General features: G+C 38.6%; 1 protein-coding gene across 1 annotated transcript in view; it reads right to left on the bottom strand.

Moving 5' to 3' along the window:
• Nucleotides 1-23,659, bottom strand: part of traf4a (tnf receptor-associated factor 4a) — a 54,080-nt gene extending 30,421 nt beyond the window's left edge. Inside the window, exon 1 of the mRNA XM_079823576.1 lies at nt 23,143-23,659. Within this exon, the coding sequence (XP_079679702.1) occupies nt 23,143-23,285 (143 nt within the window). The 5' untranslated portion in view covers nt 23,286-23,659. The remainder of the gene's footprint in view (nt 1-23,142) is intronic.
• Nucleotides 23,660-24,436: the final 777 nt, after the last annotated feature.

Raw genomic sequence — 24,436 nt, 5'->3', positions numbered from 1 at the left:
TGTATGTCTTGATTTTGTTAGTGCCGAAGATATGGCATCCATTCGGTCTCTGAGGTAAAGTGGCTTGAAAGCTGTCAAGCCAAGTCTTATAAGCCCTGAATGTGATAAATGCTTAATTACAAAGCATTTAATTCATGAAAATGACATTTAGGGCGAATTCACACGTCGCTTCTGTAGCTTTTGAGGAGTTGATTAAAGTTTCAAACTGACATAATGCAGACGATAAAGACAAAGCCGGTCTGAATTAAAAAGCTCCTTAACAGTTCGAAAGGATTGTGAATTCAATGATGTGGAAATTAGTGGGGAAAGTATAAGCATAAAGGACTGCAGGATTAGCCGTTTCTTAGCTTATCTTCCAGCTGCGAGCCCTTCCTGCCCTTCTCAGTCGGTGGGAAGGCGCGATGCTGGAAAAGGTCTGGGTTTTTCATATGGCTATGGGGCTAGATGCTCTCGCAGCTCATTCTGGGATGAATACATAATTCATTAAAATGAGAAGATCTACGAACAAGCTGAGAATGTCTGTTGGATAATCTCACAGCAGCTTGATAAATTCAAAGGGTTTATTTTGGAAGAAAAGTAAGTTTGAGAGCCAAGTTCAGAGCTCTGGATGTAAGATATGAAGCTTGTGGGCAGCTCTTAATGTTCTCGACTTTGTTGTCGGGTCCAAAAGATAAAGGAGCTAATGCAATTGGACATATGATCTTATAGAGACACCAGTTTCATATATCAAATATCTGCATGTTTGTTCCTGATCGATTCCTTTTAGTCTACAGTGAAGCAGCACTTTAAAATATTGTGCGTACCATAAAACATAAGTAATGAGATTTGACACAGTTTCCATTATCTTACCATCGCCTCACACTCCAGGCTGGCTTCTGTACTGAAAAATGAAAAACGACTTGGGGGACACAAAACAGGATCCACAACCTCGGGCTTCGCTAGAGGAAAATTAGCTGCATGCTAATCCTTAGCGCTGGTGACTGAGGATGGGTGGATTACCTTCCTGAATGTCATGCGCTGTTCTACCATGACAGCAGGTGGAACGGGACAGATAATCCCGGCCAACAAACATTTATCAGGCAGAAATGTCTGTCATTAGCCTGCAAAAGACAGACTTTTCTCTCCTCTCTAAAATACTTGATTCTGACTGGTCAGTCACATCATTCTGTGGTCAAATATTGTTGCATAATGACCACTAAACTGTATAGTTGACCTTTGCACCAGGCAACTGATTTCCAATAACTGCATTAGTTTCATGTCTTACACATCACACATATTTTTATTGATTTATTAATTTATTTCAGTAACCCATTTGTTTATTTAGTCCATTTAAATGTATTTAAAAAGTCCACACACACACACACACACACACACACACACACACACACACACACACACACACACACACACACACACACACACACACACACACACACACACACACACACACACACACACACACACACACACACACACACACACACACACACACACACATATATATATATGTATATATATATATATATATATATATATATATATATATATGTATATATATATACATATATATATATATATATATATATATATATATATATTTATTTATATATTTCAATAACCCCATTCATTTATTTATTTCTCCATTTATTTCTTGTATTTATATAGTCCATTAAATTATTTATTTATCTATTCATTTTCATAATATATTTATCTGTTTATTTTTTCAACGCCTGTATATTCAATTTATTTATTTCTCCATTTATTTCTTGTATTTACATAGTCCATTAAATTATTTATTTATCTATTCATTTTTATAATATATTGATCTGTTTATTTTTTCAAAGCCTGTATATTTAATTTATTTATTTCAATAATCCTTTTATTTATTTTCCATTTATTTATACAATCCATTACATTATTTATTTATTTATCTATTTAAATAGTCCATTTCTCTTTTTTTTCTTCAGTAGTCCCTTTATTTATTTATTTTTAATAAAATATTTATTTATTTGTATCCTGTATATTTAAATGTATTTATTTCAATAATCCATTTATTTTTGTTTAATCCGTTTGTTTATTTATTTAGATTTATTTGTCAGATTATTTATACAATCCATTAATTTATTTTAATAGCCCATTTATCTATTTATCTCTTCAATAATTAATAACTTGTTACATTTATATAGCAATTTTCTAGGCACTCAAAGCGCTTTACATATGGAAGGGGGGAAACTGAGAGGAGAGGAGACAGAGTGATGAAGCCAATCGTATAGTATGTATATATATATAAAAATACATACTATACGATTGGCTTATATATATATATATATATATATGGGGATGATTAGGAGACCATGATGGACAGGGGCCAAGAGGGAAAATTTGGCCAGGGTGCCGGGGTTACACCCCTACTCTTTATCGAAGGAAATCCTGGGATTTTTAATGACCACAGAGAGTCAGGACCTCTGTTTAACATCTCAGCCAAAGAACGGTCCTTTAGTACCATTAGTCCCTTTATTTAGGCCTATTTATTTATTTCCCATTCTCAATATATCTTTCCAGTAATATCCTGTTACTGCGTAAGAGGCAAAAATAAAAAAATCAGTGATAACGGCTTAACTTGTTAACTTAAATGTAACCCCTTTATGAGTGAACTAAAAAAAATCATGTCATGTGATTTTTTGTATACCCATGAGCCCAGAATCTATTTTCACCATACATACTCCACTTATCATCAGCTCTTCATAATGCTGTGTTTTCCCTCATTTAGAGAGTGAATAAAAAACAAACAGCTTCCTTGTCATCCAGTGAGTGAATGTATTAAGCATCAACACAAAAGCTTCTTGTCAGTGAGTCCAGTGGTATTGAGCCTCACAAAAGATGGCTTGAAAACTCCAAATTATCTATTATCTATTAGGCAAGACTTGAGCGTGACACGCCAGACTGACAGAGCTCTGTATTGTGCGTCTGCATGAGACGGTGTACAGTACCAGGTGCTGAAAGAACAAAAATGAATGTACGTGTTGTGTGGGAGGCTTGATTTAGCTCAACTCCATAGACGCTCCAGGGAAAACCTCCACCACACCCCAATAGCACAGTTCCACCGTCTAATTATACCATCTATTTCCTCATGTGACCAAGAACCGTTCTGAAAGAGTGGGTGAGAATATACACTTGCGGCTATACAGATACGGACAGCGTCGTGCTGCATTAAAGTTCATAATGCGGTTGAGTCAACGAGGTAAAAGTAACTGGAAAGTGAGTGAAACGCTATGTGAAAGCAACAGAATTCACCCTCGTTATCGGCTGTCTGAGTCACCACATGCTGGTGGAAACAAACTACGCACCTAACACACCATGAGTCACCTCCAGCGTCCCGAGACAACACCACCCGAGTGTACTCTGCCTGTCTCCGGAGTTCCTGACTTCAAAAAGTTTTAAAACCAATGTTAAACCCAGTGTGTCCCTATGTAGGAGGATTATGTAATTATAATGCGATTTCTCTTTGAGTTCATTGATTAAAGGGAGACCGTCAGAGAAAGCAGAAAGGGCGGCTCGTCAGCACCTCATCAGGGATGCTGTGTGTGTGCGCCTCACTTGTCAGCGGTGCCACCGATTGGCTAGGCCCGGAACTTCAGTGGCCATGGTAACGGGGTGAAGGTGAGGCTCTTAATGCCGGAGAGAGAGGTGTGTGTGTGTGTGCGCGTGTGTGTAAGGGAGTCTGTTAGGAAGCTAGATGTGCACTCATGTAGCTGATAAGAACATGCTAGAACTCCTGTGCTCGCCATCATCCCACAGCACAGGCAGTGTACCCTCACATGGAGCGGAAACACAATCCTCTCGTTTTCTCTCTCACATAGGCTCTGCTGTTCTTTTTGCACATATATAAGAGTCAATGACACAACACTTTTTTTTGTGCCTGGACCAATGTATTTACATACATACATACACATGTACAACATACATAGTATACACATACGTGCGTAGTACATGCATACATAGATACATAGTATAAACATACATACACATACATACATACGTACATACATAACATACATAGTATACATGTACATACAAACGTACATACATACATACATACGTACATACATACATAGTATACACATACATACATACATACATACATACATACATAGTATACACATACATACATACATACATACATACATACATACATACATACATAGTATACACATACATACATACATACATACATACATACATACATACATACATACATACATACATACATACATACATACATACATACATACATACATACATACATACATACATACATAGTATACACATACATACATACATACATACATACATACATACATAGTATACACATACATACATACATACATACATACATACATACATAGTATACACATACATACATACATACATACATAGTATACACATACATACATACATAGTATACACATACATACATACATACATACATACATACATACATACATACATGCATACATACATACATACATACATACGTACATACATACGTACATACGTACATACGTACATACATACGTACATACATACGTACATACGTACATACATACATAGTATACACGTACATACATACATACATACATACATACATACATACATACATACATACATACATACATACATACATACATACATACATACATACATACATACATACATACATACATACATACATACATACATACATACATACATACATACATTTAGGGCTGTGGTCCTGGTCAAGACAATCTCCTGAACTCCAAACTGAATGTCAGAATGGGAAAGAAAGGTGATTTAAGCAATTTTGAGGGTGGCTTGGTTGTTGGTGCCAGACGGGCCGGTCTGAGTATTTCACAATCTGCTCAGTTACTGGGATTTTCACGCACAACCATTTCTAGGATTTACAAAGAATGGTGTGAAGGGAAAAACATCCAGTATGCGGCAGTCCTGTGGGCGAAAATGCCTTGTTGATGCTAGAGGTCAGAGGAGAATGGGCCGACTGATTCAAGCTGATAGAAGAGCAACTTTGACTGAAATAACCACTCGTTACAACCGAGGTATGCAGCAAAGCATTTGTGAAGCCACAACACGCACAACCTTGAGGCGGATGGGCTACAACAGCAGAAGACCCCACCGGGTACCACTCATCTTCACTACAAATAGGAAAAAGAGGCTACAATTTGCACAAGCTCACCAAAATTGGACAGTTGAAGACTGGAAAAATGTTGCCTGGTCTCGATTTCTGTTGAGACATTCAGATGGTAGAGTCAACAGCGTAAACAGAATGAGAACATGGATCCATCATGCCTTGTTACCACTGTGCAGGCTGGTGGTGGTGGTGGTTTAATGGTGTGAGGGATGTTTTCTTGGCAAACTTTAGGCCCCTTAGTGCCAATTGGGCATTGTTTAAATGCCACGGCCTACCTGAGCATTGTTTCTGACCATGTCCATCCCTTTATGACCACCGTGTGTCCCCATCCTCTGATGGCTACTTCCAGCAGGATAATGCACCATGTCACAAAGCTCCAATCATTTCAAATTGGTTTCTTGAACATGACAATGAGTTCACTGTACTAAAATGGCCCCCACAGTCACCAGATTTTAAATATTTAAATATTTATATTTAAATAATCTTTTTTATTACATGATATATATTTTACAATAGTCAGGAGTTTTAAATTCATATTAAAATTCATATTAATATAATTAAAACGATTAAGACATTAAAAATGTATTTATTAGAATAGTAAAATATTTTTAAATATTAAAATATGACACTTTATAATCATTAACTATTGTTATATTATATTATATTTTAACATGTGACAACAAAATAATATACCAGAAAAGATATGACAAGGTAATTTCAGACTGTCACATGGTATAATTTCAATAAATCTTTGAAAATACAACAATATAATAAATAAAATAAATAGCGTATTGAAAAAATAAATTAACTGACAACTGAAATAAAACAAACAAACAAACAAACAAACAAACAAACAAACAAACAAACAAACAAACAAACAAATATTGATTTGAGTTTAAATTATATTATGCAAGAAAGTGATATGCAAGACATGATACTAGCAAAACTATGTAGAATATTGGTTGTGTGGGACGGTCATTATACGGTTATACAACGGCCATTATGCAACAATATTTTACCACAAAATTATGTGATTGATCAGTCAGAATCAAGTATTGAGTTGTGTTAAATAAATCCCATTTTTTGAAACGTTTATTTTTATAATAATGAATGAAAATAAAGATGTCTACACCATCAAATTACCATTGTTGGTTCTTTCAAAAAACAAAAAAAATAGATGAAAGGACATGCAATTCTCCAAAAATGAGTCCAAACAGGAAGCTCTTTAACATCTCTCTCATCTCCAGTTGAAAGAACGGCCAACGCGGCCTGGCCTTGAAGATGAGGAAGTGGTTCTCCATCCTCTTTCATAGGATCAGTGTCACTTTTGAGCCGGGTTAGGATGTGGGAGCGCGAGTTTGTGTCGCGCTGACACATTTGAGAGTAAGCCAGGGGAGCGAGATGAGGGTAACGGAACTGAAAGGGCGTCTTTGAGCTGTTATATAGAGCGGATCTTCGCAGGGTAGGGCAGGAAGGAAGCGATCACAGAGCCTCTTTCACGAAGGGGAACCAATGGCTGTGACCTTCAATCCGGCCGGCCTCCGGAATTGACAGTCAATAACAGCGAATGAGTGTCCGCTTTAACCGAAGAGCTCTGCCAACACCTGTTGCGCTCTATAAGAGAGCCTTTCACTGAGACAGGTGCCCTCGGAGCGAGAGACACCTCCTTCCTCAAGATCAGGCCACCCCAGCTGCTCCCCTCACCAGCAGATTCTTCACATGCCTGCCTGTCAGCCACACAACAGATAGTATTCTCACACCAGTGGTCTCTCAGCTGTCTGAGCCCCCATTCAGAGCCCAGGCAAATGCATTCGTTTTTGATTAAATCATGTTACATGTTGGATAAGGAATGATGGAGTTATGGCAAAATGAAAAACACACAAGCTGCGTGCGTGGAACAGGATGCGACTGGGATTTAGAGGTTTACATTAGCACAGAATAATTCAGCCGAGAGAAACTAAATGCATCTGGATGACCTTCGACCGCGGGGACATTCCACAAAGCATTTCACTGAATTATTCACATGTAAAATACATATAAAAGAACTAAATTGATCTTAAAATAGATTTGTACATGTGAAACAAGATGTAGAATGTACAATCTGCTTAAAGGAACACACCGACTTTTTGGGACTTTAGCTTATTCACCATATCCCACAGAGTTAGATAAGTCCATACATAGCGCCTGAAAATAGGCTAACTTCCGTCAACATAACCAACGTGACAACCTGCTTGCACAGAGAGCGTGCTGGGGACTATTTTCAGGCACTGTGTAATATCATTGCACCTGTTGAACCCAAGGTACGGCAGCAAAGTTCCTTGATTATTACGCAGGAATGAGAGTATAGTTCCTAGCCATATCGGCCTAGAAAATCACAACTTTTTCATTTTCCGTCGGTCTTAGTGCACGATGTAACTATACACATCACAACATGTAAATAGGAAAATGTTGGCGTTATTTTGTCACTTATTGTGTAGTAGGCTAGCTGGAGCCATTTACTTCCAGTCTTTGTGCTACGCTAGGCTAGCTGTGGGTGCGTTATGGCATGCACGGAGATGAGAATGGTATGTGGTGAATAAGCTAAAGTCCCAAAAAGTTGGCGTGTTCCTTTAAAACTAGATCTTTTCATTGTTGAAAGCCCTGCTGAAAAAAAACCTGCTTAAACCAGCCTAAGATAGTTAGCTGGTCTTACATGGTTTAAGCTGGTCTAAATTAATAGTTCACCGCAAAAAATGAAAATTCTGTTTTCGTCCATACAAATGTAAGCCAAGGGACTCCGAAAAGTGTTATTTTAGTATTATTTATATAACTACTGACTGTACTATTAGAGTATTTATTATTATTTTTTAAAATAGCTTTTATTTTTATATTTTCAGTTTTCATATAATCATCTAATACAATAACAACACTGGTGCAAAACAACACTGACTTTCATTGTAAAGACCAAAAAAAAAAAAAGGTTACTTTATTTTTAAGGTGACATTGTTACAATGTATTTGCTCAAATAAGTAGTGAGTAATATTAATTAACTACACTCTAAAAAATGCTGGGTTGTTTTAACCCAATTTTGAGTCAAATATGGACAGACCAATGTCTGGATATCACGAGACCAAGCTCAATCTTTTAAGATTGAACATTAGTCTGGCGAGTTCAAATGACTCTGTACGAAATTGGATAGTCCTTCAACCAATCAGACCAACGATCCATCGCTTCTGTATCTGTCATCGTGTTAAACCCGCCAATAGGGCGCCAGGTGGATAAGCCGGTTTGTGATTGGTCCCTGCAGATTTGTAACGGAAGCAGGATAGAAAAATGGTTCCCAGCCTGAAAATCCAGCCCAAAATCAAATCGCTGCCGGATCGGGCTGGGTTTACCCAGTCTAGACAGACCCAACTGTTGAGTTAAAAATTTAATTTAAAAAATGTAACCCAATGGCTGGGTTTGTCCATATTTGACCCAAATTTGTGTTGAAACAACCCAGCATTTTTAGAGCGTACATGTACTTACTATAGAGTTATGGTCAGAGTTTAGTCTAGGGTTATTTACTTGTAATTATGCATAATTTAATGTTATAACTATTGTAAGTACATGTAGTAACTACGACACCTTAAGATAAAGTGTTACCAGAAAAAAATCCCTCTCTACCCTGCTTAGTCAACTTGGTCAAAGTGGTCTTCAGTCTGGGCCAACTGAAACATGCCAAAAATCCATCTAAACCCAGCCAGACCCGGCTAGGAGACCAGTTAAGACCAGCAAACCAGTTTAGCCTGGATTCAAAATGTTTTGCCAACAGGGAATATTTGCCAGGGCATTGCTAAGGTATTTTGGATGCATTTTAGACCATTTCTATGTGGTTTCTAGGGATTTATGGGTAGTTGCCAATAGACCTGTCACGATTATAAAATAATCGTTTGATCGCGATTAATTGGTCTAATCGCGGTTATTACAGGTGATCGTTATTATTGCCCACTATTAGAAGACACAAGGGGGCCCTGTAGTTAGTAGCGGGAAGTTCGGATCATTTTACAGACTCGGATCTTTGAATCTCGTTCAGCAAAATGAAAAAAAAAAAAATTTGAGTCATTTCAGCATAACAGGAAGAACGAAAGACTCGGACCCGGCGGAACCTGAACCTCGAAAGATGAACGAATCATTTCTCTTTCCGGTTCTGACAGCATAGTCTACTACTATAGGACTTACAGGAAGAACGAAAGACTCAAACCCGAACTCGAGACTCGAGGGATGAACTAATATTTTCTATTTCATGTACAGAACCTATGGGATTTTGCGCACACGCGCGGCCAACAAAATGAACGGATCACTCTCTGAGACAACTCGGTAGTCCCGAGTCATATTAAAGAATCATTTGTTCATGAACGACGTACCTGCAGCACTCTACTTCTACCGGTCTCCCTCTGAATTCATTACGCTGAGCATTACGTTCAAATTATATTGCCCTGTTGATTTCTCCATCCTGAGTTAGAGCAGCCCAGTTATTCAACAAAGATGGATTTAGTTTCAAAGCCGAAAACGACAACGCCAATCAACATGACATCATGACTTTGCTTAAACATACACGCCACTTTCTAAAGCCAAATGGCGTGTTATCTGTACGCATTTTGAGCTATCCGCGTGTATGTCTACGCCGTGTGATTCCGCGTGTATGTGTACGCCGAAACGAACCATCATCTCCGCGTGTATGTCTACGCACGCAGTGTGATTACGCTTGTATGTGTACGCCGAAACGAACCATAATCTCCGCGTGTATTTCTACGCCGTGTGATTCCGCGTGAATGTAAATGGATTTATAAACATACTAAATTATGTTTTTTTTTTTAAATGTAAAAATGCAGAATGTTTCTTGTGATGGGTAGGTTTAGGGGCAGTGTGTGTGTGTGTGTGTGTGTGTGTGTGTGTGTGTGTGTGTGTGTGTGTGTGTGTGTGTGTGTGTGTGTGTGTGTGTGATGGGTAGGGGCAGTGTAGGGGGATAGAATGAAACGGCGTTGATAAACACGCTAAAAAGCGATTATGCGTCTTGATAGCACTCCAAAATGGCATAGCGAATTGGCGTGTCATAGGTTTCCTTTAATTTCCAAGTTGGCGAGAAAGTAGCCTACATGTGCATATGTGCAACAAGTACTGCTTCTGAAAGAATGTTCAGTACAGCTGGCAACATTGTCACCCCAGTAAGCCAGAAAAAGTCAACATGCTAGTGTTTCTTTCCCGTAATCTACCAAGCCATTAAAGAGCATGATTGTTTTTATTTCAGAATTTGATTTTTATGGCCTGTTCTGTTATGGTCATAGTTTATATTTGTGATTCATTGTTTCTGTTATTTAAAGAATTTTCAAATTTGTAAAATATATTTATATTTTACTTTAGTTTGGAATGAGATATTGACAGTCCTTTTTGTGTTATGGTAACTTTATGGTGATTGTTTCTATTATTTATACTTTCATATACATTTACTTTGTTTCTTTAAATGTACACATTTCTGAAAGATACATATTTTTCATTGATTAAATTACTTTAATATTTAAAGGCTTTAAGTGTATTAATGTGTTATTGCAAGTGACAACTTACAAGGGATTCAATTAAATAATCACAACAATTTGTATGACAATTAATCGACAAAGCCCTAAAACAGGCAATCAATCGCCAAAGCCCTAAAACAGACAATTAATCATCATAATCGCAATTATTTATTGGCCAATTAATCGTCAGCCAAATTTCATAATCGTGACAGCCCTAGTTGCCAAGTCAAACGAGCCCACCGTCAAGTTTCTACAATATTCTAGATATCTCAGATCCCTCCTTCAATGCATTTCATCATCTAGTCTACAGCACACCTTTTCTCAACAAGCCACACAATTTGATGTATCAGTCACACCCATGTCATAGTGCAACCTGATCTCACAGAATTCCGTGAAATGAACACGGGTCCCTTAACTCAAAATCCGTGGCAGTTTCACGGAATAGCCGAAAATTCCGTGATGGGACCACGGAAGTGATTCCTATGCAAGTCAATGACAGTAAAAAACAGACATGATTTTATGAATATTTATAAGCTACTTATATATTTTGGAGCAACTAACTCCACTCCTACCCTAAACCTACCCACTCTCAACAATATAAAACACATAACAGGCAAATACAAGTACAGTCACAGGTATTTATTGCAAAAACTGACCAAAAACAGTATAAAAGTATTAACTCATGTTGCATTCCAAGTCTTTTGAAGTCACACGATGTCTTCATGTAAAGAACAGAGTTGATCTTAATGTTTTATTCGCTAAAATGATGATCCCGCCGCTCCGTAAACGCACTCATTCATATCTGATTCAAATAATACACACGACTCTTCAGCATGACGCAATCTGTCACGAGACACACACGAGAGCCAATGCCATTTTACAATCGAAGCTGACGTAATGACGCAATTGGTCACGAGACATACGACAGCCAATGCTGTCAAAGCTGACGTAACGTTTCTCCCGGCGGCAAATTTGAAATGTATTTTTGATCTTTGGCGGATGGACTCGACGCTGCTGATCGCTTTTGGGGATTTTCTTCACACAAATTAATCGTTTGGCCTCGGAACACTTGGAATTTTTGTACTTTTGGAATAAATTGTGCCTGCAGTCGTATCTGCCTGTTATATCCTGTTTTTTATAATACACAAATGGGTAGGTTTAGGGAAGGGATTGGGTTACGTGTTCAAAATGTGTCTAAATACAGTAAAAATAAATAAAATTATGCTGGCTGATTAAATCGAGAATCACACTCCATGTCATAATGGCAAAAATCATAGTTTCATGACGATAACCATGCCCAACACGTCTGTTTACGGTCATTGACTTATATAGGAATCACTTCCGTGGACCCGTCACGGAATTTTCGGCGATTCCGTGAAACTGCCGCGGATTTTGAGTTAAGGGACCCGTGTTCATTTCACGGAATTCTGTGAGATCAGGTTGCATAGTAATAAGGTGAATTCAGGGTGATTGGCAGTGTCAAAAAAGTAGTAACCTAATCCCCCTGAAATCCCCCTACTTAGTGTTAGGGATCTGTGCATTCCCCAAGTATAAGCAATAGCAATAGTGATGTTTGTCTTAGCAAGTATCACAAATTAGCTATTGTTTGAAGCCTGCCAGCTTCTGGCAGTTCTAGGTTAAAGCGACCTGGCCTCAGCATGTAAGGCGTGAGTGACAAACTGATGTACAGCATAACTGAAATAGTTCCCTGCGTATCTGCACTCAAGGGGAGTAAAAGGTATGATTATTTGATTTCTCTTTAAATTTAAGCATGCCCGGGCAAGTCCTGGATCCCCACGAACCCTTCTATGCACTTATTACCCCTCGCTAATATCACCGAGCGTCCCAGGTCGTCAAGCACCACGGGTTTTCACAAAGGAATGTTGTCTATGCGCTCGCAGACGATGGACATCTGAATGGGGCAGAAAATCCAGTCAGGAATGTTAAGAGCTCGCCCACTTTTTGTGTCGCCCTCATTGAACCTCCTTTAGCTCCTAATAACACCCTCTACCATGATAATTAACACAGAACCCTTACGGCACTTCAAACCAAAGAAGCGCTGATGCAAAACATTTAGATGAAATGCATCGTAGAGCTTCTCAATAACAGCCTCAACCCCACGCCAGCTTGCAGCTGTGTGGAAGGGATGGAGACATTTTACTCCAGAATGTCCCGTTTACAGCTGGAGCTGAGGTCCACAACACTCATAACCACCTCCCTAAAGCCTATGACATCACTCAGCCAAGACCTGATCTCAGTTCATTCACACCAAAACAAAGACTTGCAGCTGAGAAAACAATGTAGACGCTTAAAAATAAAGGTTCTTTATTGGCATCAGTGGTTCCATGAAGAAACTGTAACATCCATGGAATCTTTCCATTACAAAAAAGTGGGAAAAGTTTATTTTCTTTACATTAAAAAATGGTTCTTTTAAGAACCGTTCACTGAAAGGTTCTTTAGGGAACCAAAAAAGTTCTTCTGTAGCAATGCAATATATATTTTTAAGAGAATATGAAGGTATTTCCTCACCAAGATATTGTGGTAAACTTCACAGGTTCACGGGTCATCCCACGCACAGTCATTTCAAAGACGCGTTTATGTAATTCTTGTTTTCTTCATCTACATGAATTGATCTGAATGTACATGACAGGGCTAATGAACATTCCCAGTTGTTTTTTTTCCCTCTCAGCAGAAGTTGCGGAAACATATTTATGGATATGGACAGTGTAGCACCCGAGGCAGTTTCAGTTTGTTAGAATTTCTGAAGCAGCAACTCGCTGACAGTTTATTTCAGGAAGACAAATCAATATTACGCTGTTGCTAACTTTCTCTACACCATGTATTAGCAAACATACAACTGCGTGATATAGATCTCTTTCAGGGTTGGGGTAATGGCATGATGCTGCTGTCCTATTTATTAATTTATTAAAAAATAAAATGAATTAAAAATACTATTCATTTTGTGCCTGAAAATGATATGAAAATATTTTTAGGGGAGGCATAAAGTCAAAATATCATGGTGTCCTGTAACTGTCCTGATATTATAATGAAGAAAAATTATTGAAGAAAACATTGAGTTGTTTGGCATAATCTTATTATTTCTTAGTAAATATTTTTAAAAGAAATGCTTATTAATATTTGAAAAACTTTTGTCTACCAAATCAGTCACATGGGGCAACTAGCATACAGAAACATACAGAAAAAAATACAACAGGGTATGATATAATAGATAATAAAAATACAATTCATGCACACAATGGTTTGAATACACCCTTGCAGACTCTCATGACCATGTGACATGGTTAACAATTCTCTTAAAATTTCATATAATTTGACCTTTTTATGAAAAGACATGGTAAGTTCTGGCAGTACAATGTCATGTGGCATGACTCGCAAAAAACCTAATGATATTTATGAATGAATAATCTCATATTTATTGATGGCAGTAAGTCAAAAAAGTGTGCTTATACAACTTTCCTGATATCATAACTAAGAAAAAAGTAGTTTGGCATAGTATTTTCTAATAAAATATATTTTAACAAAACTGCTACAATACTCATTAATATTGAGAAACTGTCCGACAAGATCATGTGGTGCAACCAGCATAAAAAAAAAAACGAAGCAGGAAATTATATCAAAGAGAGAACCCCAGCAGAACCTCAAGACTGTGTGTTAAGGTCAATAAGTCTGTTAAAATATTAGATCATTTGTCATGTGGCATGTCTCCAAAAAATAATGACATTTATGAATTTTTCCAAGATTCATGGTGAAAATGAATGGTTACACAACATGAGATTTTTGCCACCCTGTCTCTTATCTTATATGTAATGGACCGGCTAACAGATGAGCTTGTACGGATGACTTATATGACCAGTGGCACCTGTGAGAGGATGTGAGGGTCTTTGATGAGGCCGGGCAGGAAGTGAGAGAGGATGCCCAGTCACTATTCATCTGCCTCAATGGCATGAATCGAGAAGGGGGGGGGGGGTGAGGATGCAGACTCCCAGCTGTCATACCCAGTCTGGCTTCCTCTCAGTAGTGGGCACCAATGCTTCCTCTAAATCTTCCATTCCTCAAAGAACCTCTCACTATCTGAGACAGGCCAAAGAGGCTCCTTTCTGCATCTCAATGGACAAAGGGCAATTCATTTGAGCTTTAATGTAAAAAAGATGTTGTTCACACAGATGGCCCTGGCTGGAAAGAAGTCAATCTTTTATTTCCCACTTTGCCCGTCACCAGTTACCCCGTTCTACCCCGATTAAAGCCACCCTTCCGTTGCGAGGCTTTAGTTCGCACATGTTGCAGACCATCAGCTCTCAAGAGAACGCAGGAGGACTGACTTGAGTTCAATAGAAGACACAGAGAACTCTATTCAGACTCTCTATGAAAAAAGACATTCTGTTTGAGACAATTAGGCTGTGAAAACTAAAGCTTAATAGAAAAGCTAAGGTTGTATGCTCCATATACCAGGATATTCACCCTTTGTACTTTCTTCGGATACAAGTAGGTTCTGAATGGCGGCCTTGTCACACATTCCTTTATATAAGGCAAGACACCACAGGTGAATATGATAAAAATATGAACTTATAGCCATCACCATACTTCCCCAGTTGATTAATCACAGTAGCACATTAAGAAAAATGTTTTTTTTATATTACAAGGTTTCCTTGAAATGTTACGTTTAAATTTACATATAAGGCTAATTCAATTCTAATTAAATGCACACTAATTTGCATACATTTCCAGAACAGAAATCTAAACATTGGATAAATATATTCTTAATTTTGTTGACATATTATATTAAAGATTTTTACATTGGGAATATATCTTATTTTATATCAGGAAAAAGATGCCAGATTATGTCTCCATATATCAGAAGAATCATTTTCACCATGTTTTTAGGAATAAAATGTTATTTAAATCCGCTGAATATATATGAACAAAAAACCCTACTGTAACAAGTAAGTGCTCCTGAAGTGGAGATTTCATTAACACTTTAATATGGATTTTGGATGACCTTAGAGCGCCAACCGAAGTTTTGCGAAGAAGCAAGAGAAGCAAATAGTAGATGGAAAACTTCTTAGGGCCAGATTTACTAAACCGGGCAAATTGGCGTGAGAGCGCAATTTCATAAACGCACCAATGGGTGTGGACAGCTCTGCGCATGATCTACTGACGACGTGCAAATTAAAGCAAACAGATGCAGCCGGATCATTTCCATAATGACCAACGCAATCTACCCGTTAACGTTTAAGACTTGCTTTTTTTGGGGCGGTAAATAATGGCGCAAACACCAGTAAATTTACGAGCGCAAACCTTTGTAAATCCACTTGCGTGATTGATTTAAACACTCTCCCTCCATAAATGTTGTGCCTGAAAGGGAAACTCCTACAAATACATATGCAATAAGGTCAGCCGCAAAAATAACCCTGTCCACGGCTAATTTATCACTGGGCGTCTTTAGTAAAAGAGAGTTTGCGCTGGCGCAAGCTGTTAGTAAATCTGGCCCTTAAATGTTCTATAACCTAGTGAGCTGCCTACCTAGACAACGTATTTAGGCTTCATAGGCTGTTACAAAAGGTATTGTTATGGCCAAATTCTAAATCACCATCATGTTTATCCACAGCAGAGAAGGAATAAAAAAATCTATCCAAGATGGCAGACAGTGCTGAAATAAATGCTGCCTAGAAATATATTTCGTTCATTAATGGTCTGCTGATAGACGCCTACTTGTGCTATCAAAGCACTTTCAAACACTTCCGCGTGCTTTCAAATGCTCCCGTGCGTTGATCATTGTAGCCAATCACAGACTTATCCGATGAGCACGTCACAATAGACCCGTGTCACCTATTCGGGTTTCTCAGAGCGGAAGTCGTCATAGTTGGGTTAAATCTTATAGCTGTATGATAGAATACATTAAATCTATTTTTTGTGTGCCCATTTGCTCAAATAGCAAAAGAAAAACGCCACAATAGTGATTTCACAACTTTCAAAAAGAGGGGGAAAAATAGAGTGAGATTGATAACGACAGTCAAAAGAGAGAAAGATATTAATTTTTGCCATCACTCCCATAGACTGTATTAGAAACACCCTCACAGCAGCGGTAACTTGTTTTTTGTAATTTGATGCTAAAGTAATAAAATACAAAAGTATTAGTGTTAAAAATGTACATACGTTTTTTTTTTTTAATGAAAAGACAAAAATCGTTGCAGGATTTTCCGTTAAAACACCTCATCACAGTCTGTGAAAAGGGTCCATGGCCAATCAGAAGTGTTTGCGATTCCCCTCAACAGTGCTCAAATTTTTGACATTTCAGTACCGACTTGGTCCCGAAGTCTGTACTTTTGACAACACTAGCTGTGTCCCAAATGATATACGCGCTTACGCACTGGAATTTTCAGTGTAAAAACACTACTCGTACTATTTATAGTACAATACAGCAGAAAAATGCATAAGTGTGCGGATTGGGACACACCTAATGTGTACTGTGAGCAGAATACACACACAAAAAGTTCAGACACAAAACAAACAAAGCTAAAGCTTGAACAAAAGCCTACAAACCAATAACCGTTATCTCACAAAGCACCAAATGAAAACATTCAGGAGTTTATTTGACTTGACTCGTCTAACTAGTCTAAACCATTGCTTTAAGACATTAAGGGTGCCCTTGTATGTGCATTCAGAGATGTTAGCCCATATTATGAGAACTTCTTTTGTGTTATGCCGGTGAACCAAATGCCCTCAGTTCAAGGTTCATCTACTCTGCATTATCGTCACGGTCATGTGACTTGAGCTGATTGCCGGAGTGATAAACCCTGTGGGTCGGCCCCTCCTGACCCTCCCGGCGCTGATTAGGTCTTCTGAGACAACCACCTTCCTTACACATTCCTTCTTCAGCGGAAACACGCTCCATTTACAACGCAAATAACCAACAGTCAAAGCCTGTTGCCATGAATGAGGCATGTCCAAGAAAAAGGAGTTTGATTTGAGATTCTTTCAGATTCAGAGCTGAATCAAGTTTTACGGGTCAAGTCTATAGGTGCACATGTAGCGTGAGACTCAATCTGAAGCAGCTGGAGGCCCTTTTCCGATAATGGTTAAATGCAGCAGATAGTGAATCATAGCTGGGTTTTGTTGTGCAAGAGCGTAACCCTTGTAAATCCTTGAACATATGGCAAAGTTTCCCAAAGTGACAGGTCTGAACTGATCAGAGGCTGACTGAAATAACGGATGGAATGACTTTGAATGTGTACTGTACACAACAATGAAGAAGAGAATACACGGCTATCACGCAATGTCAACTAAGCACATACTTATCCTGACGCACTACTGAGTTTGTGATTCTGATCAACACAATTCTCATGCTTTAAACATTCACTTCAAACTAATTCCACAAGTTAGTAATGCTTTAATATTTTGTTTAAATCAGTGATTCTCAACCTTTTTGAGTGACTCAACCCAGTGACTTTTCAAGTTGTTCATGTTTACTCACAATGTTTCCCTCACAATTTCTACCCGATAAAATATTTTAAAGCTTGGCATAACTTGAATTTTTTTCATTCTTATAGCACTTTAATAATTGACATGACCTTTCCAGGTCTAGTAATCACGCATTTAAAATGAAGCTACATCCAGGTTTTCCACACATACTGGTCTTGTTTTGTCTTAAGCCGGGTTCACACTGTACAATTTTGGCCACGATTTTGCCGTCCGATACAATTGTTGAGAATCCTAAAAGATTCCTCTCATCCTAGGCCAAAATCTGAAGTCTCTAAGCACTAGTTTGACATGTTCGCCGACAGCCAATCAATGACCTTTTTCAATCAAATTTGACCTAAGACAAAATTCTGGTAGTTCTCCTATGATACCCATCAAATCAAAAAGCAATAGGAGTGCAGAACCCGATGACACAGTTAGTGAGACAACCACAAACCACCACTTGCACACACAGTCTTCGTTTTTTTCCATTTTTCTTTTCAAAATGATTGATCAAAATTAATGCTAGAGATTATTTTTGTCCGCTAGCCACCATTTAAGGGCGTGTTCACACTTGGCATGTTTGGTTTGATTCAAACTAAATATGGAGTAATTGCCCTGTTAGTCCGGTTCTTTTGAATAAGTGTGAACGCTGCTCTCTGAACCCTGGTGCGCACCAAACAAGCGGACCAAGACCGCTGAAAAGATACTCTGAACAAACTCTGGTGTGAATCGACTGAAATATGAACGCAAATGCCTTTAGGTTTTGTATCTTTAGATTTGGTGTTAAAATGCCAATGTGAACGCTAAGCGGACCAGGACTATTCCGTTTTTTTTTGGTTGGTCCGGGCCAAACGAACCAAGCGAATCGAACTAGAAGTGTGAACACACCCTAAATTGTAATGCAACTCGCACTCGCAGTGAAACTCAGAAAACTGAGTTTTCGTGCATGTGTGCATCCTTTTTAATGCGTCATAAACAGTGTGACATGGCTTACAGTGGGGATCATGTTCGTACATTCTGACAAGCCTCAATCGTAAAATACTATTATACATCGTAAAGTGTGCACCAGGCTTTATTTTAGGCCTCCTTGGATACTTGCTGAGGCCCCCTCTTGCTGTGAACCACTGGTTTAGATCAATTCCTTGTGTAGTGGAGGTTCAAATTAAAGAATTTTTCACTTTCAAATCAAGTTCACTTTCACTTTCAAGACCTACGATGAATTCATGAGTAGCATGTCAAGGAGAGAAAGTTTAGTAACACTTTATGGGGAACACATATTTACTATTGCCTCAAAAAACTCCTAATTTACTACTTATTAATAGTTAGTATGTTAGTAGTTTTGTAGCGTTTAAGTTTAGGTATTGGGTAGGATACAGATACGTTGAATATGGTCATGAAGAATAAGGCATTAATATGTGCGCATGCTTATGCGCCAGCGTTTTCCGAGACGTTTTTCGGCGCGTCTGTGTTCACACCCAAACGATTTTCACTGGCGATGCGGCGAGTGAACGTGCAGATTCAGTAGATGGCGCTCCCGGTACACAAGGTGGTGCTGCGCTACTTTACGCTTCTGACACTCGCTTGTCACACAGAAGAAGAAGAAGAGAGACGGTATTTACGTGCTTACAAAAAACATTCATACACTTTTTGCTAACTGGCAAGCAGCATTAGCAGCTCATCTTCTTCTTTGTATACTAACTTCCTCTTCGTCGTATCAATGTGTGCTTGTGTAACGGAGGCCAGCTAGTAGTTGCTGTGCGAGTAAACATCACTCCTTTGATCTCAAGAGACGCTCTAGCGATTGACGCTAGCGGTTGCAGCCTTTAGCCTCCTTGTTAGAGTGCCTGACTCATGCCGGCGGACCCGGGTTCGAATCTCACTTGGAGTTGGCAGTTCGAACAGGAGGGGTTACATTGGTGCCATGACCCGGATGGAAGTGAGGTTTAGGGGGGTGAGTGTAATGGAGGCCAGCTAGTAATCGCTGTGCGAGTAAACCTCACTCCTCTGATCTCAAGAGACGCTCTAGCGACTGACGCTAGTGGTTGCAGCCTTTAGCCTCCTTGTTAGAGCGCCCGACTCTCATCTAGGGCAGTTCGAACAGGAGGGGTTACACTCGGCAAGTCCGTTTTGTGCTTGAGCGACACCAAGTCGTGTTTTACTATAACTTCAGCAGCTCCAGGCACGTGAACAAAAGCTCTGATCTCATTGGTCGGCCAGTTTTTACTGCGTTTTGCGCGTCGGTGTGCACACTCACATTGGTGCCCTTTGTTTAGTCACGAGGCGTTAAACGTCGGCGATAAACGCGTGCGAAAATCGCGTGCAAAAATCGTCCCATGTGAACAGGCCTTTACACTAATAAACAGCCAATATCCTAGTAATATGCATGCTAATAAGCAACTAGTTAATAGCGAGAGTTGAACTCTAAAATAAAGTGTTACTGAAAGTTCTATAGTGAATATTCTAGCAATTGCATTTTGTGTCTCTAGTCCCTTTAAAAAATGCTTAATCGAGTAGCTTTAATTGTAACTTTAACTAGTGTTAAAAAGTCACTCTTTAGCTGGTGACAAACGTTGATAAAGAAAAAAAAAGTTATTTATAAAGAAAAGTAGATCAGATTTCTTCATGGTGACACACTAATGACCCAATGACTCATAAGCATTGTCTGCTTTCAGTTAGTCTTACATGAAACGTCTTTTATTTGTGTCATCTCAAGCAAGAATATAAAACTGAGCAAAGCTTCACGTTCAAGAAGAATCTTTCTCCTATGTAGGCGTGAGAGCAAAGAGGTTTACTGAGAATAGAACAAACATAAACACACAGAGCCTTAAGCAAAATGTATCATGTGCTTCCTTCTTCCTCCCCCTATCCAGAAACGTACATGACATTTCAGTTTCTATGAGTGTCTATAGTGGACCTTGGATTCACTGGAATCTGAGCGAGATGCAAACTTGACCTGAAACCTCTTATCTTTCACCGCAGCATCAGCACATGTTCTGTTTATACTCCACAACATGCAGACAGGAGGGAAACAAAACCTGTTTGGATATGTGGAAAAACTAGATTAGATCTTTGTGACTGGTATTGCGCCTTTGTTGCGATTGTTCAGTGTAGAATTGATCATGCATGTTCAAAAAAATCAATTCATGCTCTCATGTTTCCCTGCGGTGTCCGGATATCAGTGTTGGCATGATACAATAATCTGTCAACTTTCTAAATATAAATACGGCGATATTCTTTTAGTGTGCGGCATCTATTTGCACTAATGTAACATCCTATTCAACTGGCTTGGCTTCCCGCAGGCCCATGTAAGGCAGCCAGACAACTCACCTCGTTCAAAAGTTGGGATTTTCTAAAGAAATTAATACTTTTATTCAGCAAAGACACTTTAAATTGATCAAAAGTGACAGTAAAGACATTTACAATGCAATAAAAGATTCCTATTTCAAATAAATGATAAATCTGGCATGGTTTGCACAAAATATTAAGCAGCGCAACTGTTTTCAAAATTAATAATAATAATAAATGTTTATTGAGCACTAAATCAGCATATTAGAATGATTTCTGAAGGATCATGTGACACTGAAGACTGGAGTAATGATGCTGAAAATTCAGCTTTGCATCACAGAAATAAATTACATTTTAAAATGTATTTAAATAAAATGTGCAATTTTAAATTGCAAAATTTTTGAATTTTTTTTTTTAAACTCTAAAGTGTTTAATGACTTTGTATTTAGTACCAATACTGCCGTTTAATTCTCCCAGACTTCTTTCCGTACGGTGAAAAACATTTTTTTCATTTTTATTTATGCCTGAATAATGCTGTAAAACTAAAATGCCCCAGGTGAGAAGAACGAGCATCTCAGCTGTCAATCATTCGGTGTGTCATGTTTACAGTGTCATCATGTCATTCCCTGAGCAAATAAATTACTTTATGACACTTGCATAACATTATACACTTAATAGTGACGAGTCCTTTAAAGGGCACTCCTGTTTCATAACTGTCTGTTAACTGTAAATGTTCTTGTTTTGAATGTCCTGGTAGTTGAAACCGAAAGCAGTAAAACTGATGTTTAACAAACACTAAAACTGCTGCAATGTTATTTTGTTGGCCTGCATGCCTTAAAGAATTTTTCATTTTGACTTGTTATTAAATTTGAGCATGTCTGTTTTACGCATGTTTATTTCCTTCCTGCATGACCTAGCAAACAAACTACAAATAACAAAAATGAGTGCTGAGCGAACAATCCGCCAGTCTTCCAGCATGCTGATTCCAATAAAGGATTCTTCCTAATCCCACACGTGAGATTGCCCCCCCCCCCCCCCCCCCCCCCCCCCCCCTCAAAGAGCCTTGTAGTGCCTCGGGTCAAAATGACAGACAGGGCCAGAGCTGAGGGTCTCTACTGCCTGAATACACACACACACACACACACACACACACACACACACACACACACACACAGGTCTGTAAATATTTTTCTCCCAAGGTAGACCACAACTGGACAGGCTCAAGGAAAAATATTCAAAATATTTTCTCCACAAGTAGTTTTTTCTGAATGTTACTGGAATTGCTTTGCTCTCCATAATGTTGCAGGGCACATTTTTGATATTAGGATTTCATTCCCTTTTTGATAAACGGTTAATGTTGCATTTCCCTCCCATACACACCCATCTGTCAGTATTTGTCTCGTGACACTACAACAGCTAACTTCGTTTGCAAGACATTTTGCATACAGAACATCCCCAGTATCCCATTGGCTGCCAAATCAAACTCAAGGCCTACGGGCAGAAATAAACATGTCAACTGTACAGCAAATATGACTGACTCTCTGCCATGTGTTGACATGACGATTGACGAAACTAATTGGAATACCCTCCGCTGCTTAAAAGGTTGGTTGTGTGTATCCTATAGCTTACGTGCGCAAAATAGACGCGTTTCCTTACCTGAGAAATTCCTGAAGACAGGTATCGCAGAATCTGTGTCCACATGTGGAAACTTGGACGGGTTCCCTCATTGCTTTGCTACACAGAGGACACTGAAAGCGTCTCTTGGGCTTCTCCAGGAACTTGTAGTCGAACCCCGGCATTGCTGGTTTGTACACTAAGCGTCTATAGGAACCGTCGTTTGTTGTCCTCTGCAATAACGCTCGGAAAGGCGCTGACAAGAGCGCGTATGAAAACTGATATTCACTTGCCAACCAACCATACACAAGCTCGCGCTCCCAAACCGTCGGTATTGTTCCTTCTCAGCTTCCTCTTTCGAGCAACACGGCTCGATCCAACATCAGGATGACAGCTTAAACCCGACGATCTATCTGTATGCTGTGCGACGAGGCTGTCAATGCAGCGCTCGTGCTCGTTGATGAAGCGAGATGATGCGCGCGACGAGAAACATTCACAGCGCCTGTCGAGAATAACACTGACAGCCTGGAGACAAAGCTCGGATCCCATCTGTTTAGGTATATAACGCCCCACCCACTATTCATGAGGGAGGAGCCACATTTAAATCCCTCTCAGCCCCGCAGAAATCTGAAGGGCAGGCTTATTTACAGTTATTTACAGTAATACGTCTGCGAGCGTTATAATGTAGCCAAGTAAGGGATTATTTTCATTGAATTTATCATGTCAGTAAAGTCCGGGATTTCTCTTGAGGCCTTTCTCACTACAGAATGGTCAACTATCCTAGAAACTGCTTAAACAAAACGCTTTTTATGATATGCTTAGTGATGTATTATCAAGTCAAAATAGGCGAATACACTTTATGGTTACATTTATTCAAGGAAAAACACTAGTTTACGCCGGTTACGTCCATTCGGCCAGAGACGTGAATCTTTAAATAATATACATTTAAAAATAGTCTGGAGTTTTAGGCCTACATTAATATTTACATTTATATTAATGTAATTAAAATGATTAAGACGTTCAAATCTTGTATATTAGGATATTAAAATATTTTTTAAATATAAAAATATGACAATTTATAATCATTAACTTTATTATATATTGTTTTTGTCTGCTTTAGGGCAATTCAATTTCACTTATAGTTAGCAGAATGTCTAAAGTGGACCATCGAAATTGGTCTAATTTTCAGTGTAATTGTTTTTAAATATGCTATTAAAATGCCAAAAAAATATAATCATTCCTAATCTCATTCCCATTTTTTAAGCTTTTGCTTATTTTACACTGTTATAAATAAAAACCAAAGCCATATAAAGAGGTTATTATCACCCATGCTGGT

Source organism: Gobio gobio, assembly GCF_949357685.1.
Source record: "Gobio gobio genome assembly, chromosome: 8".
NCBI classification, from domain to species: domain Eukaryota; kingdom Metazoa; phylum Chordata; class Actinopteri; order Cypriniformes; family Gobionidae; genus Gobio; species Gobio gobio.
The sequence above is the reverse complement of the archived record's forward strand: the minus strand, read 5'-3'. Positions and strand labels throughout refer to the sequence as shown.